Genomic DNA, 27,589 nt, shown 5'->3' with positions numbered 1-27,589 from the left:
CGTTAGTTCTGCCATTGAATTAAACTTCTCACTGTGTAGAATATAACATAGTCTGTATGGGTTTGTTTATTATTTTTTTTAGATATGGTTCTACCAGTACATGCTTTTGATCTTTTTGACTTGCAGGTGGCTTAAAAGAAAGAAAAAAAAAAATTATTTGGAAAACGTAAACTTACTGACTACTTGTTTGCTGTTACCTTTCTTTTCGCTTTAGAAATGGTCCATATGCTATGGGTTGATAACTACTGCCCTAAATGAAATGGCACTTAAATATGTAGACTTTCGTATTCTGATATATCTGTATGTTTGAATTATTTGGGTTATTTTTAGTATAAGCAAAGGCAATCCATATTTTGTGCAGAAAATTGTTTATGAATTACCTCTTCTTCTCTGCCCTCCCCCTCCAGAGAGTCCTGAGTCATCAAGATGATACAGCTTTACTAAAAGCGTATATAGTGGAGTGGCGCAAGTTCTTCACACAGTGTGATATTTTGCCCAAGCCATTTTGTCAATTAGAGATTACTTTAATGGGCAAGCAGGGCAGCAACAAGAAGTCTAATGTAGAAGACAGTATTGTTCGAAAGGTAAGTGATAGGTATTACGAGTTTCGTTGCACGCTGTTCTGCCTACAGTAATAGTACAGAAGCTGAAGGTGAAATTGCACCGATCATGTAATAAGATGCATCACTTTCCTTCAGTGTGAGAGTCAGAACAACCCTGCAACTTTTTTTTCTCTCCACAATAATTTCACTCTGTTTCTCCAGTTGGCTATTAGAAGTTTTGTTCAGGTGATGAAAACACTTCTTTGTTGGGCTTTGGGTTGGTTTGGGTTTTTGGGGTGGTTTTGTGTCTTTAATTATGACGAATGCTGGGGTCGGAGGCAGTTGTAAATTCACCTACTGTTTCTGCACTTGTGAGTAGAAGGTGTACTTAAGTGAGTAGTTTTTCTACTCCTAGTTTATTTCCCTAGCCCAAGATACTAACTGGGGCACATCTCTGCATTTTATAAACGACCAATTAAGTACTATCATCTCAAGATAAATATGGCTATTGATCTCCTAATTTTCCAGTTTTCCTCCAAACTGTCAGTCATATCAATGAAAACATTGGACATGTAGAATCTTGTGAATATGATCTTTTTTACTATTTCATGTCAAACACCTAAAGGAAATCTAGGGTTTTGAGTATGGAGTGCTCAGTGTTCTGAGTCCCATGAATAATGGTCCTTGAAATTGCTTTAGTTTTTTATTACAAGAAAAACTGAGCATATCAGTTGTAAAGTGTTAAGTCCTTTAGTTTAACGTCATTCATTATCCCTTTTCATTGCAGAAAATATCTGTAGGGAAATGAAATTTCTTTAGCGTTTGTTACTGAAGATGGTTTTAACTGTCCTCCTATCTCCAGGATGGGAAGAATGAAATAGTTCGAATGCATTACTTTGGGCAAGGTGTTGGTTTTTTTTTTCCTCACCCTCCTATTTTGAGGTCTGATCCTCTATACCTCTTGAAGAAAAGGAAGAGAGAACAGGAGGAAAGAAAGGAAGCACCACCTCAAGCTACTTTTTTTGTTTTCATTGTTTGTTGGAGAAAGCATGTGATCTTACTAGGCTCTCCAAGATCGGGCAAACTTGAACTCTTAACTCTGCTGTATGCAGAAGGCAGGAGAACTAAGAAATTAAATTGAAAACAAGGTGGAGTGGAGAAAGTAGTGAGGAGAAACTGGGAGAAAGAACTGGTGTCTAACAATTCAGATTTTGTTCAGGACTGAAACTGATGGAGGTCTGTCTTCTCTCTCATATGCAGTCCAGTTAGGACCATCTCATGATTGGAACATCAAAGTCCAGAGTCCGCAACCTATCTTATTTCATAGTTGCTGCTGAAGGTTACTTCCTGTTTCTGGCATAATTTTCTGTCGTTCTCTAAAAAGTGCCTTGTGAGAACTTTTCCCATGCTCGAGAAGTTCTTCATATAGTCACCCAAAATGATATGTGTGTTTTCCTTCAAATATCTCCATAAAACTTCCTTATCCACAATAAGGATATCTTATCCACAATGTCTGAAAGGAGTTTGACCATGACAAAGCTGTTAATGTGCCTGCCAGGTTGCTTGCCTTATCTCACTGTTTTCTTCTCCTTTTTTTTCACTCGTTTCAGCGCTTGTAAACCAATTCTATGATTGTACAGTGCAACCATAATGTGCATATCAGTAATGTTAAAATAATGAAAAAAGTAATTGAGGAAGTGTAGTCAAATAAAGCTTTGCTTCTAAGAATGTTGCAATGTTTTGAACAATAGTTCCCTTCCAACACATATGACTTCAGTGTCAAAAATGAAAATTTAGCTGTAATTGAGACACAGTTATGGAGAAATTAAGAATAAAGGATGGTAAACTTAACTGTCTGGAAAGGATATCTGACTTTTTTTTAGGTGCTTGCTGTATTAAAATCTAAAACTTACAAAGCAAGAATAGAATAAGACCATCTAATCTTTACTATTAACTTTGCCATACAACTGTGTCAAGTCATCCTGAGCTCACTTTTAGTAAGCTTATTCACAATCATGAGGTAGAGTTTGAATCGGTAAATTTTATGATTCCAGCCTGCTTTCCACTGGCAGTGTAGACTGACAATTGTCATCTTTAAATTACAATCATAGCAGTTACTGTCAAATTTGAAGATACCGTGAGTTTGAGATTTCTTCTAAAGCAATGAAATGGCATGAGTTGTACAGAAAAAAATAAAAGTTATCTTTTAAGCTTTGGCATAATGAAATTAGGTATTCAGTGTCATATAGAAAGAGCCAGATCCAGTGTCAAAAGGCAAAAAAAAAAAATGACCACAGTAACTTGAATTCTAAAGCAAATTTAACATTTTTAACAAACATGTAGTGTGCTTTGAGTATTTACTACTGAACAGGTGATGGAGCTTAGGTGGGCATAAGTATGGCCTGGCCTACCAGTGAGCTTTTCGTGTAGCTCAGCTGCAGCACGTTGGGACTGGTGATCAGGTGTAATGCAATACATTTGCAGGAGTGTCAGTAGCAATCACAAAAAACCCCCTAATAAAAATCACACAATTATGAAGGGACCTTTTGAGTGATGAGGATTTTGTTAGGAGCCTCCATAGGTTTTTCTTTAAATTTTAAAACTTTTCAGTGCTTAGATGAGGTTTGGACTCCTTTATAAATTATATGTGCATTACTTGCATGTTAAGTGTATTGGATAAATCCAAAACCATCAGGTTTTTTCTCTACATAATTGTGGTGTTAATTGAGTTTTTGGGTTTGTTCAAGACTGAGCTTGCCAAGTAGTGAACTATATTTGGATGTTTGGCTCAAGAGTACCACCTGAAATTGCAACTCCTGACACATTGCATTGCTGGAAAAGTTATTTGGCTGATTACTGAGAACTGTAGTAATAATACAGAATTATGGAATTAATATATGAATCAAATACTGCTTCCCCTAGCTGTCCAGTTCCATAAAGTAAGCTTAGAATGTAAGCTGAATATTACTTCTATAGCAAGTTCAGCGCAAGATGAAGTTCTAAGGTAGTTGAATGGCTGTATATAACCTGAAAATTACATTGTAAATTGTTTGATTTCTGTTTCTGATATCTTTTCTTTTGCACAAACTTAGGTCTGAGTGTATCTGTCTGACAGGATTTTTTTTTCTTCCTGATACACAGCTCATGCTAGATACGTGGAATGAATCCATATTTTCAAACATAAAAAATAGACTTCAGGACAGTGCAATGAAGCTAGTTCATGCTGAAAGACTAGGAGAAGCTTTCGACTCTCAGCTTGTTATTGGAGTTCGAGAATCATATGGTATGTCTTGCACAGACTTCCGTTGCCTCCTCACTTTAGTAAATGGATTTCCGTTATACAAAGTTGACAATCGTGGTGGTAGGGTTGCAGTGATTATCTCAGCATTTTGTACTGGTTTTTTTGTTGTTGTTGATATGTGATACCAATTAAATTCTGTTTAAAATCTTTAACTTCTAAGTGATTTAGCTATGTATTAGTTACTGCAAAATCAGCGTTTTCAAAGAGCAAACTACTTTTTGACCTTTTAGGGTTGCAGATACAACCTTATGTCTGTGCTTCTTTCTGTACCATTTCTGATTCTTTGAATAGTTTGAAGAAGAAATGGTAAACAGGCTGCATGTAAGACTCCCAGTCTTTTTCTTTGCAAAACAGATCTGTGTATCTGAAGCTGCTATGACATTTCACCATTGCCTGCCTTTTCTTCAAAGCTCTGCAGCCTGTTGAATTATTTGGGATAATATTCTCTCAGATGGCTTTATAGATGTCCAATTCTAAATTTTTTTAAAGTGTATTCCATTTAAGGAATTTATTTATGTATTTCACTGTAACAGTGGAAGATGGAAACTTTTTTCCAAATAGTGCAAAGCACTGCTGAGTTGCAGTAAGCTCACTGTCTCCATTCTTGTAAAACAGAAAAAAAAAATGCAAAAAAAGTGTCTAAAATGAAGACATTGGGGTTCTAAGAACAGTGTCTATGAAAAGCTGTTTTCTCAGTCAGGTGGACAAGTTTTCAATTTATTAGGCATTATGCTGAGCTTTTTGTTTGTGAGGTTTTTTTTTTCTTTTCTCTTCTTTCCAATTTTGCAATTGTATGTGTATTTCTGTTTACCATGTTTGAATGTCTAAAATGCTGGAGATAGGTATGCAGTTCCTTCCAGTTCCCTATAGTTAATTTAAATGTTTTTGGAGCAAAGACTGGAAAATTTTGGTTACCTTTAGGGATCAGAGTGAATTTATAGGATACTTCAAATTGTTCAATGCAATCTTTTAATACAAGACTCACTTTATGAGAGAGATCTGCGTATTATTAGCCACTTAAGTTTCCAAGACTTGAGAGTAAGTTTGGACTTTCTCTTTGCAGTTAACCTTTGTTCTAATCCTGAAGATAAACTTCAGATATATCGGGATAACTTTGAAAAGGCATATTTGGATTCAACAGAGAGATTTTATAGAACACAGGCTCCTTCTTATTTACAACAAAATGGTGTACAGAATTATATGAAATATGTAAGTAAATACTCTGTTGTTACTTTTTTCTGAAAGTGTTAGTACTTAAAATGATTGCTGTTCTACTTTTGCACAGGCAGATGCTAAACTAAAAGAAGAAGAGAAAAGAGCACTACGGTATTTAGAAACAAGGCGTGAATGTAACTCTGTAGAAGCAGTAAGTATAATGTTTAGAAAATTTGATATATTTTGTATTTATATTATTACATTGCAGTTTCTATTTTTGTGTGTGTTACAGTATTATTTGGTAGCAATAGATTCATACGAAACTGCTGATTTTATGTTGTTTAATCATTCATTATATTTTTTTCTTGCAAAAATACGTATTCCTTTCCAATCTGGCAATTTATAATTTCTACAGATGTTTTAATAGTAAATGTAGATCAAAGTTCAGATTGAAGGGCAGGCTTTTATTCAAGTTGATTTTTATTCTTTCATTTTGAGTCAGGTGTGGGTTTGTTTTTTTTTTTTCTATGCTTAACAGTGGATGAGAATGATGTTGGAAAGTAAGCTGGCCAATCTAGTAGGTAGAGGGTTTCTCAGTGCTCATTTAGAATATCTGAAATAGTTATTGTTCATTGCAATTAAAGGGAGCAATAGAAATTTCATTAAAACTGTTCTAGATTTTCTCTTAGGCTGAAATATGGCCATGTGATGTAAAAGATGTTTTTTCTTTTTTCCCTACCTGTCTCCCTCCACCCCACCCCCTGCCCCCTTGAGCAATAGTTTACACAGTTCAGGTTCTGGAGAAAGATTTAACTGCAATGAATAGTTCATAGTTGTCTCTGTTGAAATTAGTTCAGAAAACAGGTTATTAAAAAAAAAATACCGTTTAAATCTGAATTTTCTGTAGTGGATCAAAATGTATTTTATGTCTTTTGTTAAGTTGTAAATCATTCATTTTGCACAGCTATAAATTGTGACCCATATAAAAGAGAGATGGTCCTGTCATGTACAAGCAGTTTCTGTTCTAGATCTAGCCATAGTGTCTTGTTTAAGCCAACCAGCCTGGTCCAAATAGGGTATGCTGGAATGAGAACTATTCTTAGCTCTTGGATGTATACTTGGTAACTAAGTAGGGTAGTTGATGTTCCAAAAGTGATGGCTCCCTTGAGAGTAAAGAGGCGACAGAAATATTAAGCTTATTACTGGTTTGGAAGAGAGTTTACCACATTTACTAACCTACACATTTTGAAGAAATACGGTTTCCTGTATAGATTTTAACCAAACTACACATACTTTTATGAATCAATGAATGAATTAATTATTTTATAGAGCATAGTTGTTGAGAACAGGCTAGATTTTGTGTCACAGCAAACTTGAGACAGACGAAACTTTGGTGTTCAGATGGCTAAATGAGCTAATTCTGTGTTTAATATATTTCAGCTAATGGAGTGCTGCGTCAATGCCCTGGTGACATCTTTTAAAGAGACTATTTTAGCTGAATGCCAAGGCATGATCAAACGAAATGAAACAGAAAGTAAGTGAAGCTTCAAGAACAGTGCAGGATGAACTCAGCATCAACTGCATAAAAATAGATCTGTTTGTAGATATATCAAATTACTGTTTTTAATAGATGGTGGTAGTGTTTCATACATAAAATATTGCTGCATGTGGGCAATTTTATTTGACAAAAAAATGACCATGATTGTTTTTTTTTATGTCGCTTCTGAAATCTGTATGTACAATACCTTAATTTGAATAACCGGATAGCTCTCATCTTACATAAAAGAAAAGAACATTTTGTGCTCTGTTCTCTTTATTTTTCTACAACCTATTTTCCTTATGTTGAGCGACTCTGGTAAACGTTACATGTGTCTTATTTTCTATTTGAACAGTTCAGATACAAACACCCCCCTTCATTCCACCCCCAGTACCCTCTTCCCCCTGGAAAAAAAGTTAAGCATCTCTTTACAAAGCTGTTTTTCTGAAAAGCAGGGAGAAATTTTTCTCATTCTGATTGTTGGTGCAGGACCAATTGGTCAATGAATAAAATCTCTGCAAGTTTTTCAGCAGGTTTTATAGCCAGTATCTCACTGTGAGTATTGAAAGTTAGCTCTGCATGCCTTTTTAAAGTTTTCAAAAGTTTTGTTTTTAACTCTGCTGCCATAAATTGAGAGGTTAGTGTGATTCAAAAGTCTTGTATTGGTCCTGTATTATAAACCAAATTAGGTATGTCATTAAAATGTTATACTTCAAGTGGCAAAATTGAAAAAAAATAAAAGCTAAAATCACAAGTTAATTTTTTGAAGTTTCAGTGTCCTGCAGCCAGGGAATATTTACTAATGTCTATATGAAATTTTCATTTCTATGCAAATGTGAAAACTGATTTATGACTTAGAACAGTGTAGAAAATACTCACTTCTAAAGCTAGCATTTCAGAAAATATTTGACCTCAAAACTATGTCATACTGATCTGTTCATCTAGCAGCATGATTTCTGGCAGTAGTCCAGAGCTAAATCTAGAAAGCCACCAAACTTTTTATGAGTATATGTTACAGCCTGTGGGAGAATACAGAAGGCTTATTTAAATGCAGAGCTTCAGAAGGGTTCATCTATAGCATCCAAAGCTTCTTTCTTTAGAAACTTGTTGAAGTATTCACACAGTCCTCTCTTTCGTTGTGGCTATATCTGCCCCGTGATACCGCTTGATTGCAAAATACTTCTGTTTAGTATATAAGAACTCAAGCATCTCTTTCAATTTTTTTTTCCCCGTAGACCTGCCTGTGCTGTTTAAAATGTTTAATGAAGGATGCAGGTGCAGATGATTAAAAAATTATTTAAAGACTATATAAATAGCTGTACATAGTAATATATACACTTGATAGTATCCTCTGCTGTACTTCATTTATGCACAGGTCTTTCTGCTGTTATTTGCCCCAAAGGATTTCATGATGGTTTCTTTATTAAACAGCATCTGACAAAAAGGGGCCGGATTTTTTGGTTATGAGCTGGGCACTACTGTAAAATACTCTGTTACGTTAAGAACTTAAATGCATATTTACATGCCATGCAAAAGAAGGCAGGCACGTTTTCCAACTAAGAACTATCACAGATGTCATAACTTGCAAACACTCCAGAATTGTTTTAGTGTCTTTTTGTTTGCTTATATTATTGGGGATGGAAGGCCTAAATTTTATTCTTGAAGTACTTCATAACAGAAATAAAAAGCAAAGTTGGCTTTTGTGAATACAAAATGAAAACAGAACTAGTTTAAGTGCCCCAGCAACTACAATGTGGTTTTATTTACCTTTCAGTGTCATAATGTATTCTGATAGAAATTCCAGTGAAATGTTTCTTTTGGTTTTGTTACTTTGAAATCTGTCTTTGAAGAATTTGGTTTTTTTCAGGTTCCTACGGTTTTAGGGATGCAGCTGAAGTCTTCCTTTGCCACCATTTATTAGGAGAAACCACTGAATTTTTTTCTTGAATTATTCATGCCACCAGAAGTTCCCAGAAACAGATGCAGAACCCTTTTATATATTTTTTTGTTTCCCTTTTTCTGCCATCTCTTTGTCTCACCTTTTTTTTTTTTTAAAGTACAGATGAAAAGATCCAGTAAAAGTTGAGTGAGCTTTTTGGACTTACCCTAAGTGCATGCTGCCATCACTTAGAGTAAGTCTAAATTGCACTGAGAATACCTCTGACTTTTTTTGTTTTGTTTTTTGGGTTTTTTTTGTTCCTGAAATCCCATTGTCTAGCCCATTTTGACTTGTCTCTAGTAGCATTGAAAGTTGTTGGTAGTTTCCATTCTTTAATTTGAATTGTTACGTTCTAAAAGGATTTCTTGCTTCTCTGTGCATTGCTTTTCTATTTGGTTCTGCGATGGTTGTTGGGATACAGAAGTTGAAACATATATTTCATCTTCAGTGACGGATCTTACAGATGTCTGATAAAAGTATTGCAGAGGAGAAAACAAAGACAGGGCCTCCAGCTTTTTTCCCCTTTCACAGTAGATGTGAGGAACTAAGCAAATCTATCAATGTTTTTTCTATCAAAAAAAGAACCAGAGTTCATGATCAATTTGTTCTGCTTCATTAAGCAGAGTCCTTTGCTGTGTTTATTTCAAATCTCTGTTGTCTCTGAAACAATCTGGTGGCCTTAATCCAGCAGTGTTGAGATACCAGTTCAAAAACGTTTTTTGAAGGTAACTTTCAGAAGAACTAAATAAACTCTTTGGGAGAACAGAAAGGAAAAAATGCTGTTTACATTAGTCAGTTTTGGTTACTTTATAATCTGGCATGCTTTGAATTAAAACAAAACTTTGTAGATAGTATTGGAAGAAACACAGAGACAGCTCTGTTTGGCTTTATTTTAAAAAAAAATTTTGAATCCATACAATTTCCTTTATAAACTCCTGTAGGCTTCCAACTGAGAGAGACACATTTTTTGCTAGGGATTTTAAGGCAGTTATACTGAGAACCTAGACTTAATCCAAATTGCCATTGACTTTAGGGGGTTTTATTCAAGCTTGTGATATATGTATAAGCAAGTATTACGTTGCAATAAATATCTCTTTATGCCTTCAGAAGAATCTCCTTGTGGGACCAGAATTAGAGCAGTATTCAAAACATTTTTCCTTTTAAGGGATGAATTGGATTACCTGTTCGTTACATATTCAGTGTTCCACTTGAGATATCCCTAGCAGAAATGCAGTATATTTGGGCTTTATTCATGTCTTTGACTGGTGGCTTTATCAGTGTTTGTATCTTTCAGAGTTGCATTTAATGTTTTCACTGATGGATAAAGTCCCAAATGGCATAGAGCCTATGCTAAAAGACTTGGAAGAACATATTGTTAGTGCTGGACTCGCAGATATGGTAGCAGCTGCTGAAACTATTACTACTGTAAGTGTATTGTTTTTTAATAAAATAACAATGAAAAAACAACTTTACAGAAGTTAAATACTCTCTAATTGTGGGACATACATGTGAATAGAAATCATTTTTGAAAATCTTATGTTTAAATATTAAATTTTGATCCACTGAAAGTTTTAATTGTCTTTAGAGTAATTTTTTTATTTCTTACATTTTCATTTGTAACTTTAAAACATGAACCCAATTTGCAGTAAAGATGGTAAATTAAGTGCATGGGATGCTTACATGGTAGGATTGTGTTAGCATCTTAATGAAAAAGGCATAATCAGTTTTTTCAAAATTCTGACTTCCTCATTTGAAATTTGAAATTTGCTTTCAATCTAAGAGTGGTTGTTCAGTTTTTTAACTTTTTTTTTTAAGTTTTAAAAAAGTTTTTTTAAGTTTTTTTCCTGCTGTTCTTTTTCAGCTTTTTATCATCTTTTTCCCTGGGTCTAGGAGGCCTGAGTATGTGTAGCAATTAGGATGTGCCTTTTATTGGTCCTTGAAAACTTTTTTATTTAGAAGTTACTATACAGTAGTTGAAAGTTACATATTTTTTTATATATATATATGCGTGTATACTGGAAATACTATCCTGAAAGTCTGTGTTGAGGCATACATGCAGTAGAGCTCTTCAGTACAGAGAATAAAGATAAAATGCTCATTCATAGTATGCAGGCTTGAGGATATTATTACAGATTAGGGAATTACATGTAAGTTCACACTGAATTCTGTGGAGCCTCATTTTTTTTATTTGAATTTTGCCTCTCTAGGATTCTGAGAAATACGTAGAGCAATTGCTTACGTTATTTAATCGTTTTAGTAAATTAGTTAAAGAAGCTTTTCAAGATGATCCAAGATTTCTTACTGCAAGAGATAAGGTATGTGTTTCTGTGGATCATTTGTTTTCAGGTGAAGAATTGTTGTAATTCATATTATTATGTTTCTGAAATCCTTGTGCCCATTCACTGTTAAATCTAGAAGCTGCTCTTACTCTGGTAAATATGCAGACTAAAATGTTGATGAAACTTACTATCAACTGATTAGCTTTTTATTTGAGTTGTAGTCATGCATAAGGTTGCATTTGTTCAGCTCTATAAAGTTGTAGAGCACATCAGTAGATGATCTTTGTGTTGAGCACCTTAATGTCTGATTCAGCAATATATTTATGTTTAAAGTTTACTACATATTTGGGTGTAGTCTCATGACTTCAGATGTGCAACCGCTCCACGCAATTCCTTCTGAATTTGTTGCTTGAAGGAGGGTAGCATGTTAATGAAAAAGAGGAAAATGCAAGATATCAGTTAATGGGAAATTGAGTCATTGGATTTCAACCCTGATGTTGAAATCAAATTTGCTAACTTTGGGCTAATAAAAAAAAATGGATTAATTACATGTTACAGTACTCTAAAAAAAGAGATAAAACCTTTGTGAGTCATATGTTAAAGAGAGAAACTGAGTGAGGCACTAATAATCTGTAATTATTTTTCAGGCATACAAAGCAGTTGTGAATGATGCTACAATATTTAAACTTGAATTGCCATTGAAGCAAAAGGGGTAAGCCATATAAACTTTATGTGAATTAAGATTTTTAAATTATTAAAGATTGAGCTTCTCTTCTAAAAATCTCTTCAAAAAGTAACACTGTTTAAAAGTGCTTTGTTTTCTTTGAATTACGGAATTTCAGATTGCTTATCAATCTCTGGCGAGACACTCTGCGCATTGCAGTGGATCAGTGAATAGCAGCCTGTTTAAACTCAAATTTATTTGTGGAGTTGGGGATCTATTTTATTAAAGTAATAAGTCAATTTGTTAGCTGAATTTAATAACACCTTCCTGGGTTATTAATTCAAAAAACCTGAGCTGTATAACTCTGCTGCAACTTAAGTAAAAGTCCTGGGGAAAACTAAGGCAGTAATCTTTATGGGAATAACTGTGGCTGATCAAGGTGTAACCATCTACAAGCTGTTTACCACCTTCTTTTGTGCCAGCTGTGAGTGTGACCTGTCTGGGTGTTACATTTTTGTTTCAGTGCAAGAATAACCAGGTTAGTCTAAACGACTCCCAATAGATTAAGCAGACCTGTGTGACTCAAGAAGAAAAACCATGCTTACAGTAGCCGCTCTGCTAACTCAGTCAAGAGAAGGTAGCAGTCAGATAATTGATTAACATTTAACATGTGATGTGCCACTTGAGTAGGAATCTGTATATATTTAGGTGGTTGGGATTGCTTATATATAGTTTGTAATCTTATTTACTATGGAAACAAAACTTACATAGCTGGGCTGCCAGCTTCCCTTTCCCATTATTTCTTGTTAGAGGTGGATGGGTATAAATATCTGTTTAGCATTCTGGTTCTTACTCTGCATTTGGTTTTGGACTAATGATAAGCCTGGACAGGGATTAGCCTTGCTGTTTTTATGTTATTGGAGGAACACCTTCACAAAAGACTGGATCTGTGCTTTGTATACTTTGTACAGATGTAGGCAAGGTAGAGGAGTTTTTTAGATCTCTGCTAATGTTTTCATTTCCCCTGGAAGCACCCAAATCAATACCGCATTCAAACTGTGTTTCACTCCTAAAACTAAACCTGCCTAAATGATTTCTTAGAAACCACCATGATGGCAATGGTCTTCAGCATTCTTCTTCCTAAGCTCTCTCAAGTTGTCTACATACACAGCCTGGTTTAAGTAAAATGGAACTTCATCCTGCTTAACTTGTGCCCTTAAGTTCAGCATAAGAATATGGAATTTGGTAATTTTTCATTGCTGTCACGATATTGAAGACTCTTGTTCACAAATATCTGGGAACACATTGATTAAGTAAGGGTTCTGTCTTGTAATAACCAAAAGACTAGCGATCTGCTTTTACTTCAAATGGCTTTTAGGATGGCAGAAGACGCTAGCCTGCAAGCTGCTTCATGAGTTAAAAAGGGCAAGTTGTCTGAAGAGTTTTAGCACTGTCTACACTAGTTGATGAGAGCGTGAGAGAATGAGCAAGAACACTGGATTCCTGAGCATCCCTCCAGCTTCTTACCTGCTATCTTACTCACTGCCTTTGTTTTCAGCCCTTGAGACTAGAAATCAAGTTGGTGCCGTCTGACTTTAGAAATAGGGTTTGGTCCTTGGCACTATTTTATTCACCAGTCTAGGCACAGGTTCAGAATGTATCCTTGTGCTTGCATGCCTTTTGAAGAACCACAATCTCTCTACTGTAGCATCTTCTTCTTCAACTTTCATCTGCTTTAATCTCCAAGCTGTTAGTTTACTGTTTATACCTGTTATAATTTTATCCTGTTACTCTGCAATAGATGTGTTGGGTTTTGTAGTCTGTGAAATGCAGGACAGGAGGCTGTTCTTGAGACTTTCATTAGAGCATACTGACCAGATGAGTGAAACATTTCACTGCAGTATTTGTTAATTCTTTACTGGAATACTTATTGCCATGCAATATTTAGTTCTTTCAAACTGTAGTTTGAATGTAATCCTTCATTGCTAGAGTTCTAAAATTAAAAGCAGTTGGAATGATCAAGCTGTAGAAGCTGTCTGAAAATGTTTGGTGGTATTTATTCTTTCAAGAAGAAAAGGGAGTTATCCCTAATTTTTCATTAGTTTAACAAGATATGAATTCATTGCCAGGATCCTTGCTGAGGGGATGAGGAAAAAGTGGTCCGTCTTGTTAACAGTGTGACTACGCCAGAATTGCAGGATTCTATATGGTTTGAAGATGTGTTGTTCTTCTTTTGTTTAGCGTTGGATTGAAAACACAGCCTGAATCCAAATGCCCTGAGCTTCTTGCTAATTACTGTGACATGTTGCTAAGAAAAACACCACTAAGCAAAAAACTAACCTCTGAAGAAATTGAAGCAAAGCTTAAAGAAGTGGTATGTTTTTGATTTCTACTTCTCGATTGTTCTGAAGAATTAATTTGTTTTATTTCCTTATGTGGGTCGAGGCCTTGATCTTCAAAACAGTTATGCAAGGTGTAATAGGGAAAAGAGTTTATTATGTCATCAAGTGTGTGTGTTTAAATCTTGTAAACCATGCAGTGTTTCATGTCTTTTGTGTCAGTTCACAAAATCAGTATGCTAAATTAATGCTTGTATCAGACTAATGTATTACAGCAACTAATACTAGTCTAGAAAATAATACAGGATATTTTTACATACCGGTGTCAATGCCTTTTCTGATTTAAGAGAAAGTTCTTGATGGTTGACAAATTAAGAAACTGGAGGTGTGATACTATGAAAGATTCATAGCTGATGCTTGTGATAGTAATAACACAATTGCTCTTAAGGCAATGTCAAGTAGCCTTTTTCTACTTCATAGTCTGCAGTAGCTTTAGGTCAGCATTCAAAGACTTGTCTGATTGACAGTGCAAATAAATATATTAAAATCTATTTTTTTGACAGCTTTTGGTACTTAAATATGTACAGAATAAAGATGTTTTCATGCGATATCACAAAGCTCACTTAACAAGACGCCTGATATTAGATATATCAGCTGATAGTGAAATTGAGGAGAATATGGTGGAATGGCTCAGAGTAAGTAGCCTGACATCTTTCTTTCTTTGGTTGTGCCTCTTGCTTGTGGTATTAATTCCCACCCTTGAACTTAGCTAGCCTTCTTGTTTAAGTGAGTTCTATCTTAAATTGCAGGCTGCTCAGGACTTCCGTTTTATTGCAATGCTTTGTGCAAGTAGAGCAGTTTAGCTCTTTTTCTAAGAGGAATGTTGATCCTAATAGTGGTAGCGATAGATTTTAAAATACTTCACATATGATTATCTGAAGGCTTCGTATATTCCATATGCAAATGAGCAAATGCAGTGTACTTGTTTAGGTATGTAAATAATTTGAGATGTGTTCTAATTGTGAAATTTTATGTACATTAGAATATTATTTGCATGCCTTAAATATTCCTTCAAATCTCAAAATTCATTGATTCCTTAATGTATGCATATGTTCTTCAGCACTTGGATTTCTTTAAAAGAATCATCATGTGCCGTTAAAGGGTAGCTACTTATGATCCATGCAAAAAAACTTTATATTACATTGCAGAGTAGCTATTATTGTAAAGTGATCATACTTGTGTACTTTAATGCTCTTCATTTTTTTGAGTTTATTATTTTAAAAATTAAGCTTTTTGTTCATAGTTGTCTATGTCATAGTTTAGTGTTCTGTTTGTTTATACAGGAAGTAGGAATGCCAGCAGACTATGTAAACAAGCTGGCTAGAATGTTCCAGGATATCAAAGTGTCTGAAGACTTGAACCAGGCCTTCAAAGAAATGCACAAAAATAATAAACTTGCTTTACCAGGTATTGTTTTCAAATGACTTGCTATTTTTAATTTCTTGTAGTGAAAAATAATTCTGTTGAATCTTGAGTTAAAAATTCGATCAACTGCAGGTTGAACATAGTCTTCAGGGCATTGTTACCCCTAGATTGGAAGTGTCTGTAGCTTCTGCTTTCTCTTACAGTTGACACTGGAGCTATATCATTCTGTAAGTTATTGTGGTTTTTCATAATGAGCAGTCTTGTTAATGCAGTTTCCCTAGTCTTGTAGCTAAATTCCAAGTAGGGGCTTGAATTGGTTATCAACCAGGTGAATGCCTGAACTACCCCTTCTTTTATGCCCTCAGCATTCTTGATGAGTGCTTCAGGCTGTCCTCCTTTACCTGCCAGTAGGAGAGCTGGATGCATGCTATTAAGAGCTTAAATCACATTTCTGAGATGAAATTTCACTGATGAGGGAGGCTGAGGAACATCCAGTTTTGGACCTGCTACTGCTGAAAACCCTTTAGTGCTTGCAAGCTTTATAACTGATACTTGTATCAGAGTTTAAGGAGCTCTGCAGAGACAAGCCAAAAAACCCAGAGATTTCAATCAGTGTTGCTGGCAGAAAGCCAGTGCTGCATAGAGTACCTCAGTGTTCAAGTAGGTAGACACCCTGCTACTTTCTGAAAATTCAGTCCTCCATGATTGTATTTAGAGTAGGGAAAAAAATACATTTTGTTTATCTATCTGTTATACCTGGAGTTTCATATAATACAATATTATCTTACAGCTGACTCTGTGAATATTAAAATTTTAAATGCTGGCGCCTGGTCCCGAAGTTCTGAAAAAGTGTTTGTCTCACTGCCCACGGAATTAGAAGATCTCATCCCAGAAGTTGAAGAATTTTATAAAAAGAATCACAGTGGTAGAAAACTGCACTGGCACCACCTCATGTCCAATGGAATTGTAAGCGTATAGTTTTCAGTGTATCAATCTCAGTGACTGTACTTTCTGTGTATTTATAGTAGTAAGAAAACTTGTGATCCAGAAAGGCTTGTAAGTAAAATTGTCATTCTATTCACAGATAACATTTAAGAACGAGGTTGGCCAGTATGACTTGGAGGTAACAACATTTCAGCTAGCTGTGCTGTTTGCGTGGAACCAAAGACCCAGAGAGAAGATCAGCTTTGAAAATCTTAAACTGGCAACTGAACTCCCTGATGCAGAACTTAGGAGGACTTTATGGGTATTTCCCTTTCTCTTGAAACAGATATCTTCTTGGGTTTTGTACTCTGAAATACTGGATTAGTATTTTTAAAGTGCTGTCAGATAACACTTTGAAACTGAAATGTGAATGCCTTTCTTACTAATTAATCAGTCATAAATCTGGCTCCTTGCACTACTGTTAAGCACACACAGCCTTTGCATTAACACGTTCTCTCTACCCAATATTATCTAACTTAAGCTTTGGAAACAGCAAGATCTTTTTGACTATATGCTGCCTAAAGCACACAGTTATGATTGTGGTTTGTGGAGTGGGACTGGTCTAATTCTAAGAAATCAGTGGCACCTGATAAATACATGTTGCTTAAAAATAACTTCAGTGTTTGCTCTATCAGACTCTTAGTTATTTAGCTCAAGAATAAAATCACGTAAATCAGACTTAACACCGCTTCTGTAGCTGTGAATTCGTGCATTTTACTTCTCTGTATGATTTTACTTACACTAACCCGGAGATTTGGTAAACTGTCCCCCTTTCTCTGGTTTTAATAGTATCTTTGTGTTGCCCTTTAGCAGCTCCAAACAAGGCTACGTGGTTCCCTCGCTACAGTCTGCACAGTGGTGAACTATGTTCTTAAAAAGTAATTGTTTCCATGTAGAAAGTCTGGTGTTTTATTTTCATTCTTTCTCCCCCCCTTTTCTCCATAGTCTCTTGTAGCATTTCCAAAGCTGAAACGTCAGGTTTTATTGTATGAACCTCAAGTCAATTCACCCAAAGACTTTACAGAAGGAACCCTCTTCTCGGTGAACCAGGAGTTCAGTTTAATGTAAGATGATGTTTGAAAAGTAAAATAACCATGTACTATTTTATAACTAAAGTAATTCACTTTAACTTAACCTTCATCCTTGAAAGTTTTCAAGATTCAGCTAGACACATGCTTAGCTGCCCTATCCTCGCTTAGTTTTGGTGATAGTCATGCTACCAGTAGGTGGTTGGACTATACAACCTCCAGCAGCCCCTTCAGACAAATGTTTCTATGATTCTGATTTCTGTGAAATTAAATTTCTGAAACACCTAGGGATGAGGTGCAAAATTGGAGGCTTTGCTATCTTCCTCTTACTAATGAGCCCATGAAATATCATATAGGAAGTACAGCATGTAAGCAGAGTGCTAGTGTTTTATTGATTATTAAACACACATGGAGTTTCAAAAGCAGAGTGATAAGTTAAAAAAGGAAGTGAAACTGCTTATTAATACGGTATCCTGTCAACAGATGGGATTTTTGGCGCGGCTTTCACCAGAGAGGAGTGTCTTTACTTCAGTGAGAATTGCAGCGCTCTTTCACTGGTGCTTTGAAATCCTTCAGAGCATAAGATACTATCAAGAGAGAATATCTAAATGGTATATACCACATTCAGCATGTTTTCGTTTTGGTTTTTGCCACTCTCTTAACAATTACTATGATTAGAATTGGCTCTTTGCTAGTAACCTCAGATTCTGGGCCTCATTCTCAGTAGCAGCTGGACATCTGGATCTGTAGAGAGAGAGGGAGGTGACAAATCTGCTTTCCGGGGGCTTAGTTTCTTGCCCAGGGCCATGATGTTTGTTCCTGTTGTCAGGATCATGAGCTTTGGGAAGTGATGAGAGGGCATGACAGAAGAGACAGGCTGTACAGAAAGTTTGTGGGTGACCACTGATGAATGCCATCAACTTTCTTTTATTTGTCCTTTTTTCTGCTAGACAGACATTTCTTTCAATGGAAAATGAACTAGTCCAATTTCCTGAACTTTGTTGTAAAAACTTCTTCTAAAGAACCCTAGTTTTATATCATCAAACTGAAATATATTTCTCTGAAATTTTATTCTTTAAAATAGTACTGGTAACTTTCCAACTTTGCACACTGTCAGTTTCAGATGATGGATTTTTCTTTTTTGTAATGCTAGTATATTCAGGTTTTATTGTGCGGAGACATTGGCATTGAGTTTCGATTTGTCAGCCACCTATCTCACCACTGCAATGCTACTAGCCTATAAATATCTGATATGTGATGGTACTCCTTGCTGCTGTAATTTAAGTTTAACAGGAATTCCTTAATTGGAAATGTATTTTTTGCTTATTTTCATACAATACAACTTTTTCAGAAAAAATGCTAAAGTTCAGAAAAGGGGCAAGATAAATTTGATTGGTCGGTTGCAACTTACTACGGAGAGAATGCGGGAAGAGGAAAATGAAGGAATAGTCCAGCTAAGAATATTACGAACCCAGGCAAGTAAACTGCCAGAGGAATATAAAGTTACCCTATTACTTTTGTTGTATTATCACTACTGCATGCTGTCCACATTTGGATGTTGATGTATAAAATGGATGCTTTTGAAACCCATTGGAACTACATTTGCTATTTGGCTTAAAATGTTTGCATGTGTGTTTGTGCACTTGCAGTTATCGACCTCCTGTTCTGATGTACCAGGCCATCACTTTTAAAGAGGATATTAAGCAAGCAGTGAAGGTATAACTGTGTAGTGATGGGTGGCAGCAGATGGTAAAGTTGATTGACTTGAGCCACCAAAATGAAAAAACAGTATTGTTGATCTTGAGGTCTCTTTGACTGCTCCGTATGGAGGGAGTAGAGTAACCTAAGTGATGGGATCATGCCATATTATAATAGCAGTATGACTTTTTGAGAGGCCTTATCTTTAGAGGGGAAGTTTATAAGGACATCTTAGATGTACAAACTGCAGCTTGTGCTTTGGTTGTCCTTCAGTCAGGTACTCATGTCAAATCTTTTGAGCTGACAGTCCTAAAAAAATCTGATTTTTTTCAGGCATTGGAGATCATTACCTACAATGGAGTCTCAAAAATCCCATCTTACCTTCAAATTGCAGGTGTCTTCTATCAGTCAGGTTAGATTCAAGGCCATGCACATTGGCCATACTTCCAGCAGAAGGATTAATGCCTGGTTGCGTTTATGAAATGAGGACTCCTTGTGAGTTCCAATTTGACATTAAGTTTGCATTTCATGAGGTATTCACAAGGTATATCACAAGTCACCCTGGAAATGGTGACTTCTGCTCAGAGAGCTTGTGAACTTCAGGTTTTAGTGAGTAATTCATGCTCTAGATACAAGATTTAACTGCAGATTCTCCTTTGACTGGACTTGTCTTCTATCTCTTGCATCTTGCCAACTCTTCATTCTTTTCCATTATCAACTTCTTTGTAAGAGCAATTTAGTATCTACTTAGGCTAAGAAATGCAGCATATATCTGATTTTTGAAGAAAAATACAGATTTCCATGCTATCTTGCCTTACCAGGAGCTCCCTATTAATGCTGTATTCACTTTGTCACTTCACCCAGGCATTTCAGAAAAATTAATTTTTCTTTCTCTTGTCCCCTACCAGGAGGCTATCATCCAAATAATGAAAATGCGGAAGAAAATTACGAATGCCCAGCTTCAGACTGAACTGGTAGAAATATTGAAAAACATGTTCTTGCCACAAAAGAAAATGATAAAAGAGCAAATTGAATGGCTTATAGAGCACAAATATATCAGAAGAGATGAGTCGGATATCAACACCTTCATATACATGGCATAATTCAAGGACTCTGCAGGATGCTGAGCACATAAATGGAAGGGTGCTTGGACAGCTGCAACAGTTTGTGCTGCAGAAGGACTTGTTTTGACTTTCGTTACGTATTAAAATCCCTGCCTTACCTTACAGAGGACTATATTTTGCCAATCTTATTCAGCTAGCATGATGGCATTCCCTTCATGTTGCACACTTTTAACAGCATGCTGTTTTGTGGGAAACTTGCATTCATGAAGAGCCCATTGTGAACTTTTTAAAGTAGATTTGATTTACACCCACCAGGAAGAATACAGGTTTGGGTTTTTAGATGACCAGTACTTGCACAAGGAAAAAATACTCAAATATTCATGCACTGAGGAACTGCTATTAGTTTTGTTTTGGGTTTGGTTTGGGGTTTTTTTGGTTGTTTTTTTTTTTAAATGCAATTAGGACTAGAAGTAGCACTTTCACTTTTGTGTTTTGGATCAGCAGAGTAATGTACTGTCCACCTTTGATCCTTTTTATGTAATAACATTTGAGAGACACAAACACATGCATCACAACTGATATGTATTTGTTACAGTTAAAACCTGTTGGCTAGAGCAGTGCTTCAATCTAGTAACTGGATTTTAATAATTGACAAGTGACATAAAAGTAATTCCAAGTCATGGGTGATATTTTTCCTTAAGCAAGAGATCATTGTTTTAAAATTGTTTGCTCTAAGCAAGTGGATATACATTATTTGTTACCTTATTCAGACGGACGATTTGCTACAATCCTTTTTGAGAAGGTAAAGCTTTCTTGAATGATACTTCACTCTAAAAGCAGTTTTCATGGGTGGGTCTGTTATACCAAGCAGAAATATTAAGTGTATTTCCTTGTACATTTAATATTTGTATTCCAAATATTTAAGTATGACCATATATATCTGAATGCATTAAAAAGTAATTAATGTACAACTCCCCCAGAAAGAAAATAACACTTGAAGATCCCTGTAGTAATTCCTCATTGGTAACTTTATATATACAAGCAAGGTTAATCCAATCAGACTGGTTTGTTGCTTAGAAGTCAACATCTCTATATGAAAAACAAATGCTCTGCTTTTTATTTTGAAACTGGCAGGGTAGGAAATACAATTCTAACTAAGATGGTAAAAAGCTAAAGAAAAATACTTTGTTTAGTGTATGCAGAGAGAGTGCCAAATACACATCAGGAATTTCAACTTTTCAGTGTTACCTCTTCTGTTTTCAATCATCTTAAGTAGTCATTTGGCACTGCCTGCCTCTCTGCTGCTCTGAAATGTCCCAGCATGTGCTGGACTGATAACAGCAATCACTGGAGCAGAGTGCCTGTTGCGGGACAAAAGGTAAGTTATGCTTTACTCAGTTCTGTATGAATATTCTTCTATAAATCACAAGTGTGAATTTTATTTTTTTAATTAACCAGTTCAAGTACCACATCTAAAGGTCTCATCTTCTTTGAGGATTGAAAGGGGGAAGAGGATACAATTAACTTTAGTCAAAAAGAAAAACTTTCCAGTAAGAGGAGGAGTTTTGCTTTCACATGGTTGCAGTAAAGTATAAAGAGTGGTTTAAAAGCAAACTCTACAAGAATGGCTGCTTGCACCCTTAAACAGGCTGCATGTTCTATTACTAACGTAAATGCCAGTTCGACTGCCTGAGGACAGTGTGTACTTGGACATCTGAGTAAGAAATCTTTGGTAGTGAGAGTTTCATGAACAAGAGAGAGAAATGTAACCTGGCCGATTACAATTGATTGAAATCCCACAGCTTATGTTATATGCTTTTACTGATACTCAAAAGCAGATGCTGTTCAAAAATATTGCATCTTTTATGTTGGCCCTGTGGTGTTGCGATTCAGAATCAAAAGCAAGTGGTGCTCTGTGTAGTTAACCAGTAAAACTATTTGAACATTAGAAAAAAAAATTCTAATAAAAAGTTTTGTGCTGCCAGACTTTCAGTCTTTGTAACTTAAAAGTAATAAATGCTCACTTGGGATAATTGGGGGAAAACATGACAGTCTGAGCACACTCTTTTCAACATAAAAAATTCCAGCCCTTAACCAGAGAAGAACAGTCATGAAATTGCCACGCAGAAATTGCTGCAAAGGGAGTAATGCTGATTTTGAAACCATTGATTCAGATTTGAGAGAAGTTTAAGAGACTGCATCTCAGATACAGCTGTTTAGGAAGCTGGAGTGTATGCAGAAAGCAACAGGTTGCTAAAAGCTTAGGAGCCGCATGTTCCCTCAACTAATAGATGTAATATAATACAACCTAAATGTCATCTATATATTTCTCAACACCTGGGATGCAGAAATATAATTGGTAATGTGCCTATGACATGGTTGTTTTTCTTTAAATATATACCGGAAGTGGATGTCGGGGTTTTTTATTAAATCTGAGGCTCACACCAGCAAATTTGTTCAAGATGCAGAATCACATTTAGCATCCTTCATCAGGTCACTTTCACCAATATGCACTTAAAACTAGTATCACCTGAGGCACAGGGAGATACCTGGGGTAAACTATTCTTTTGGGGAGGGTAGAGTTCAGATCTAAATGAAAATGAACTATTCTTCACTTGCAATATGGCAACGACGCACTTTTAAGGCTGCAATTTTTAGCTATGAATATACATGTCCAAAGACCTAGCTTAAAGAGGTGCTGCATCTGAAAAACATGTTGCCACACACACTGCCACGGTGAATAGCTACAGAATAAAATCTGATGTAGAGGGGGGGGATCATTCTTAATGAGTTTAATTAAGAAATACTGTTAAATCTTTCTCTGTCCCAACAACTTGATGAGGATCTTTGTTTCAATTCTGAAGTCTTCCATTTTCCTCTTTCCACAGTTGATGTCCCTAGCTTCTATTTTTACGCCTCTGTCTTTCATTTGTTATGACTGTAATGCAATTACATTTCCAAAAAGAAAATGTGACTTTCTCATTTTCACCTTTTTAAACTTAATAGAAATGTTCTGAATGTTCACATGTGGCATTTATTTGCATTGGGATGCCATTGTCCTGTAAAGTGCAAATTTTAAAAATACAATTGGCAAAAAGATTTGATAGTTTTACAGAAAGATTTGCTATCTTAAACTCAAACTGTTTTCTATTTTCATCAAAATGACTGGGATGCTATCTTTGTAATTCTTTGAGGTCATATTTGTGAAATAAACAATACATGAAAGCTTTCCTGTCATACACACTATATGTAGTCTGGAGTGTTGAGCAAACTTGAGTTCCTGAGTTGTAATATCTGTCTACGTATGGTATTTACAATTTTGAATGTGTGCCACTACCAAGATAATAATGCTGTACAATTTTGAATGGTGGTAGTTTCTGTATGGCAGTCCAGCTGAACTATTTTGATGTACTGCTTAATTTTTGAATTTTATTTTTTAAGTTGTATAATTTATTTTCTTGCAAAATAAAAATGTAATATAAAAGACTACTCATTTAGCAAGGTATCTTGGTGTCTTCCCCTGCAAAATTTTTAAGTTGAATTCAGGTGCTGCTCCTGAAAAATACCACTGTATGAAATTTGCCTGGTTCCAAGTCCCAAAGTCTCTTACGATCAGAATACATAAAAAAAAAAAAGACTTCCAGTTCTTCTTTTGTTATGATTTTTCAAGTACTAAAGGTTATCTGTAGAGCTGTTTAGTCTTAAAAATTCTATTTAAAGATGAGCTGTAGTCATTCAATTTAAATTTATCAAAGCCTGCTATGCCAAGAGTGGCTGGGGGTGCCTGACTTTCTGTTTATGGCATTTTTAAAAAGGGTTACATCTCTGTGTAACTTACTGGGAGGTACTTGGATTGCTGAATGTTTTGGTTGAGTTGTCTCTGCAATTACTTGTAATGAGTGTCACTGAAAATTAACTGGTGGTGTCACCGGATTGTGGGGACCTTCAGGTAGCTGATCCTGCAGTAAAGAAGCAGTGGTGTGGGAACAGTCAATTGCCCGAAGGAGTGCTGTTACTGTAATGGCTTTTCTTCTCTTGTCCTTGCCTTTTAATGTGAATCTGTTTTTACATTTCAACTGCTTTTTTTCTTTAAGTGGACCCAGCGAACATCAGTGGTTACTGCTTTCTGGTACATGCAAAGGCTAGAAACTATTTGTATGGAATAAATAGCTATTTTTGAGTGACTATTCTGAGTGACTATTCAGTGCGCATGGCAGTTTTTCAAACTGGCAGTTCTTACAGGCAGAACCTCAATAGCATGCCGTCATTATTTCCAAACTTTTTTTCCTGTTAGGGCAAGGTGTAGTTTTTCACAGCAATGGTTTCCCAGGTGGAATTGTTCTCTAGAAATAATACAGTTATCACAGGAGCTGCTTAGCTGAATCAAGTCCTACCAGTTTTTAAATTGATCACAGTTCAGGTAGAATCACTGACCTAAATATGAAAGGCTCTAAACCTGCTTCCTTCTTCTGATAAACTAAGAACTTGGCTCCCTCCCTTCCCTCTCCTCGTAAGCATCTCTAGGGGTAGGCATGGTGCCTGCATTTCATCCTTATTTATTCTAGTGATGGAGCTCCACTATGTAGCTTCGGTCGGATACTGTGCTCCAAGTCCTGCATGCGACCCAAAACACCGGAGAGAGAGAACAGCTGGGGACATGTAGGCTGCTGCTTCAGGCTGCTGCTCTGGGACACGGTCAAAGCAAATCTCGTCTCCTGAGCTAAGGAAGAGCAACACAGCATGGTGGTTTTTAATAGTCTAAAAGACTGAACAGCGAAAAATAGTGACTTTGAAATTAGTGCATTATGGCTGTTCTTGGTGAGAAGAGATGCTGAAAGAATTAAAGAAGGGAATGCACTATGGTTTTCTTTCTGCATGCTTTTGTCTTTTGAAGAACACGGTCTAATACTAGGTATGTCCAGCTCGGGATTTGCCATCTATTGCAGTCAGTGATTTCTACTACTGAAGACGTTAAGGAAATTACCACACCTCCTGCATTTTTAGTAATAGGCATTTGGAATTTCTCTCAAGTTGAGCGAAGTATGCAGGAGTTATTGCACCAAACAGATACTTTAGATGTCGGTAAGCCCCCTGGCCCAGGTGACGTTTGGCCATTGCTTCTGAAGGAATGGCAGTGTGAAACGGAACTGCTGGCTAAGGTGTCACCGAGCGCTGCGACCAGCCTCGCTGCCCGGGGACTGGTGGGTTGCCAGCGGCTTTTGACAAGGTTCCATGCCAAATGCTATGATGGAAACCAGATTGCCGTGGAGCTGGGGAAGCTATGGCTTCAGCCGGGTGAGGAGAACTCAAACGTGGATGTGACTGAGCTTTACAAAAGCAGAAAGGCAAGAGAGCAAGGCAGAACTATTTTTGCAGAATCCTGTAACATCAGCACTAGAGGCTACTTGATAAAACCAGCAGAAGATTGGTTTAAAATGCTAAAAGAGGACTGGTTTCCGAGTGATGCTGGGGATGCAGATCACAGGTATCAGCAGGTTCAAAGAGGGTTAGACAAATTCATCTGACATTGCTAACAATGAAGGTGGATGCTGGGGGATCCCGGAGAAAGCACCTTGGCTCTTCTCAGCCTCAAGCAGTGGCTGTATGCTGCTCTCCTACAGTCCCTGTTGAACTCTTGACTTCTAAATATGAATATCCTGAAAAATCTTAAAGCCCTCCTAGAGGAAAAGGGCTAAAGAGAGATGGGGGAAAAAAAAATAAAAGCAACTAATTGACTAGGGGCAGCAACAGATGGAGGGGGGAGGAGGAAGATGTATGAAGATCACTAGACCAAGGATGTAAAATGCAGGGGAGCAACCAGCAGAGCACCCTTCTCGGTGCCCACCATCTCCTGAGAGTGTCCAGGCAGCCCCTCGTGGGGAGGGATGCAGATCCCACAAGCCAAAGGTTTTCTTCCCTCCTCCTCCTCCAGCTTCCTCCTGCCAGGGCTGTGAATACTCTTTGGCCAGGGCTAGGAGGTGGCTGGTGAGAGCATCCCACCACCCGGCGTGGGTCAAGACAAGGAGGCTGTAAAGTAGCAGATGTGGGGGAAAGTGCAGCCCAAACTGTGGGGAGAGGGACTGCACCATAGGGTGTCCCAAGGCCCTCACGTGTGCATGAAGAAACGCCAGCTGCCGTGGATTTTTGGATTACCTTTTAAAGGAGTTCTTTCTGTAATTTTGTGATGCTGCATTAGAAGGTTTTTATCCTGAAATACATTTATTAACTCTGGGAAAGGGTTATTTCTTTTTTCTTCACTTAGCTTCTCTGTGCACTGGAGTTCTTAACGCAGCTGAAGACTAACTTATAAGCTTGGGTTATTTCAAGGATATCTGTCATCCTCAAGGGGGGCAGCAGAGGGGGAGGTGCTGATCTCTCCCTGGTGACTGGAGACAGGACACATGGAAAGGAATGAAGCTGTGTCAGGGGAGGTTCAGACTGGACATGAGGAAAAGGTTCTTCACTGAGAAGGTGGTCAGTCACTGGAACAGGCTCTCCAGGGAAGTGGTCATGGCCCTAAGCCTGTCAGAGTTCAAGGAGCATCTGGACAACACTCTTAGTCATATGAGTTTAGTTTTAAGTAGTCCTGCGAGGAGCAGGGGCTTGGACTCTATGATCCATGGATCCCTTCCAACTTGAGGTACTGTATTCTGTGACCTTGTGGGAGATCTGAAGTTGCAGAACAAGTAAGTAATTTTACTATAGTGCTATGTTGTATCTTCTGAATTTCCATAGAGTTAATACATTGCTGAAAGCTGGTAAATTACCTGGTAACCTTGCTTACCCTTTAGGCCCAGGAGATGATGCTCTGTATGTTACAATAGTCATATTTCAGCAATGTCCCAACCAGAAGCCCATCTTATGTCACGGATGGAATGACCCACATACCAGTTAACCTGAGAAGGCGCAGGTTGCGTTACAGCACAGGCTATGCTGTGCTATGGCGCAGGTGCAGCTTGGCCTTCTGGCCTCTCCTGTGCTGCAGGTATCCCCCAGCCACAGGAAGTACTTGGCCAGCTAATTGTAAAGAAGGAACCTATAGGAGCTCCCTCCTGGCATTGGCAAACAACCTGCATGTTGTCTTTATGTTAAAGTGAAGCAGCGTGTTCTCATGTGAACATCTTTTTCTTTGACAGCAGGAATGATGACCAGAATTGTTTTCTCCTCAGAACATCCTACAAGAGCTCTAAAGACTGAAACGTTGGGGAACCTCTCCACAGTCGGGAATTGCATCACAGGCCATATCCCGACTGGAAGTGTGTCCGATGCTGCACAGCTCAGGGTTCCCAGAGTCTGAAGGGAGGTGAGATTATCTGCACTGTCCTCTTTTTCCTTCTCGTGTGAGCTCCAGTAAAGAGCCTATTAATCAATATGTCTGAGAGTCCAAGTGCCTGGACTGGGATGATATGAACGCTAGTCCTGGTGCATTAGCAGGCATACTGCATGAGTAAAGGCTAAGTTAAGTAAGAGCTTTCCCTTTTTTCTTTTCTATATGTTTTTTGGCATTATGCATTCTGAAAAATATCCTCATCCAACCACGCTGGATGTTTTTGCTGTATGGTAAATATATATTTTCAGAGTAAAATCTTCAGTTCTTCCTGAGTCAATATTCATCAGTTCCTGTGTTATCTCTG

General features: G+C 37.0%; 1 protein-coding gene across 1 annotated transcript in view; it reads left to right on the top strand.

Moving 5' to 3' along the window:
* Positions 1–21,089, top strand: part of CUL5 (cullin 5) — a gene marked incomplete at its 5' end in the record, with an annotated part of 33,531 nt that extends 12,442 nt beyond the window's left edge. Inside the window, 16 exons of the mRNA XM_082014105.1 lie at positions 408–584; positions 3,684–3,825; positions 4,907–5,052; positions 5,129–5,209; positions 6,439–6,532; positions 9,769–9,899; positions 10,682–10,789; positions 11,401–11,465; positions 13,659–13,791; positions 14,320–14,451; positions 15,100–15,223; positions 15,972–16,147; positions 16,266–16,427; positions 17,111–17,229; positions 18,545–18,668; positions 19,800–21,089. Of these exons, the coding sequence (XP_081870231.1) occupies positions 408–584; positions 3,684–3,825; positions 4,907–5,052; positions 5,129–5,209; positions 6,439–6,532; positions 9,769–9,899; positions 10,682–10,789; positions 11,401–11,465; positions 13,659–13,791; positions 14,320–14,451; positions 15,100–15,223; positions 15,972–16,147; positions 16,266–16,427; positions 17,111–17,229; positions 18,545–18,668; positions 19,800–19,994 (2,109 nt within the window). The 3' untranslated portion in view covers positions 19,995–21,089. The remainder of the gene's footprint in view (positions 1–407; positions 585–3,683; positions 3,826–4,906; positions 5,053–5,128; positions 5,210–6,438; positions 6,533–9,768; positions 9,900–10,681; positions 10,790–11,400; positions 11,466–13,658; positions 13,792–14,319; positions 14,452–15,099; positions 15,224–15,971; positions 16,148–16,265; positions 16,428–17,110; positions 17,230–18,544; positions 18,669–19,799) is intronic.
* Between the last annotated feature and the right edge of the window lie 6,500 nt (positions 21,090–27,589).

Source organism: Phaethon aethereus, assembly GCF_964289735.1.
Source record: "Phaethon aethereus genome assembly, chromosome: 1".
Lineage (NCBI taxonomy): Eukaryota > Metazoa > Chordata > Aves > Phaethontiformes > Phaethontidae > Phaethon > Phaethon aethereus.
The sequence above is the reverse complement of the archived record's forward strand: the minus strand, read 5'-3'. Positions and strand labels throughout refer to the sequence as shown.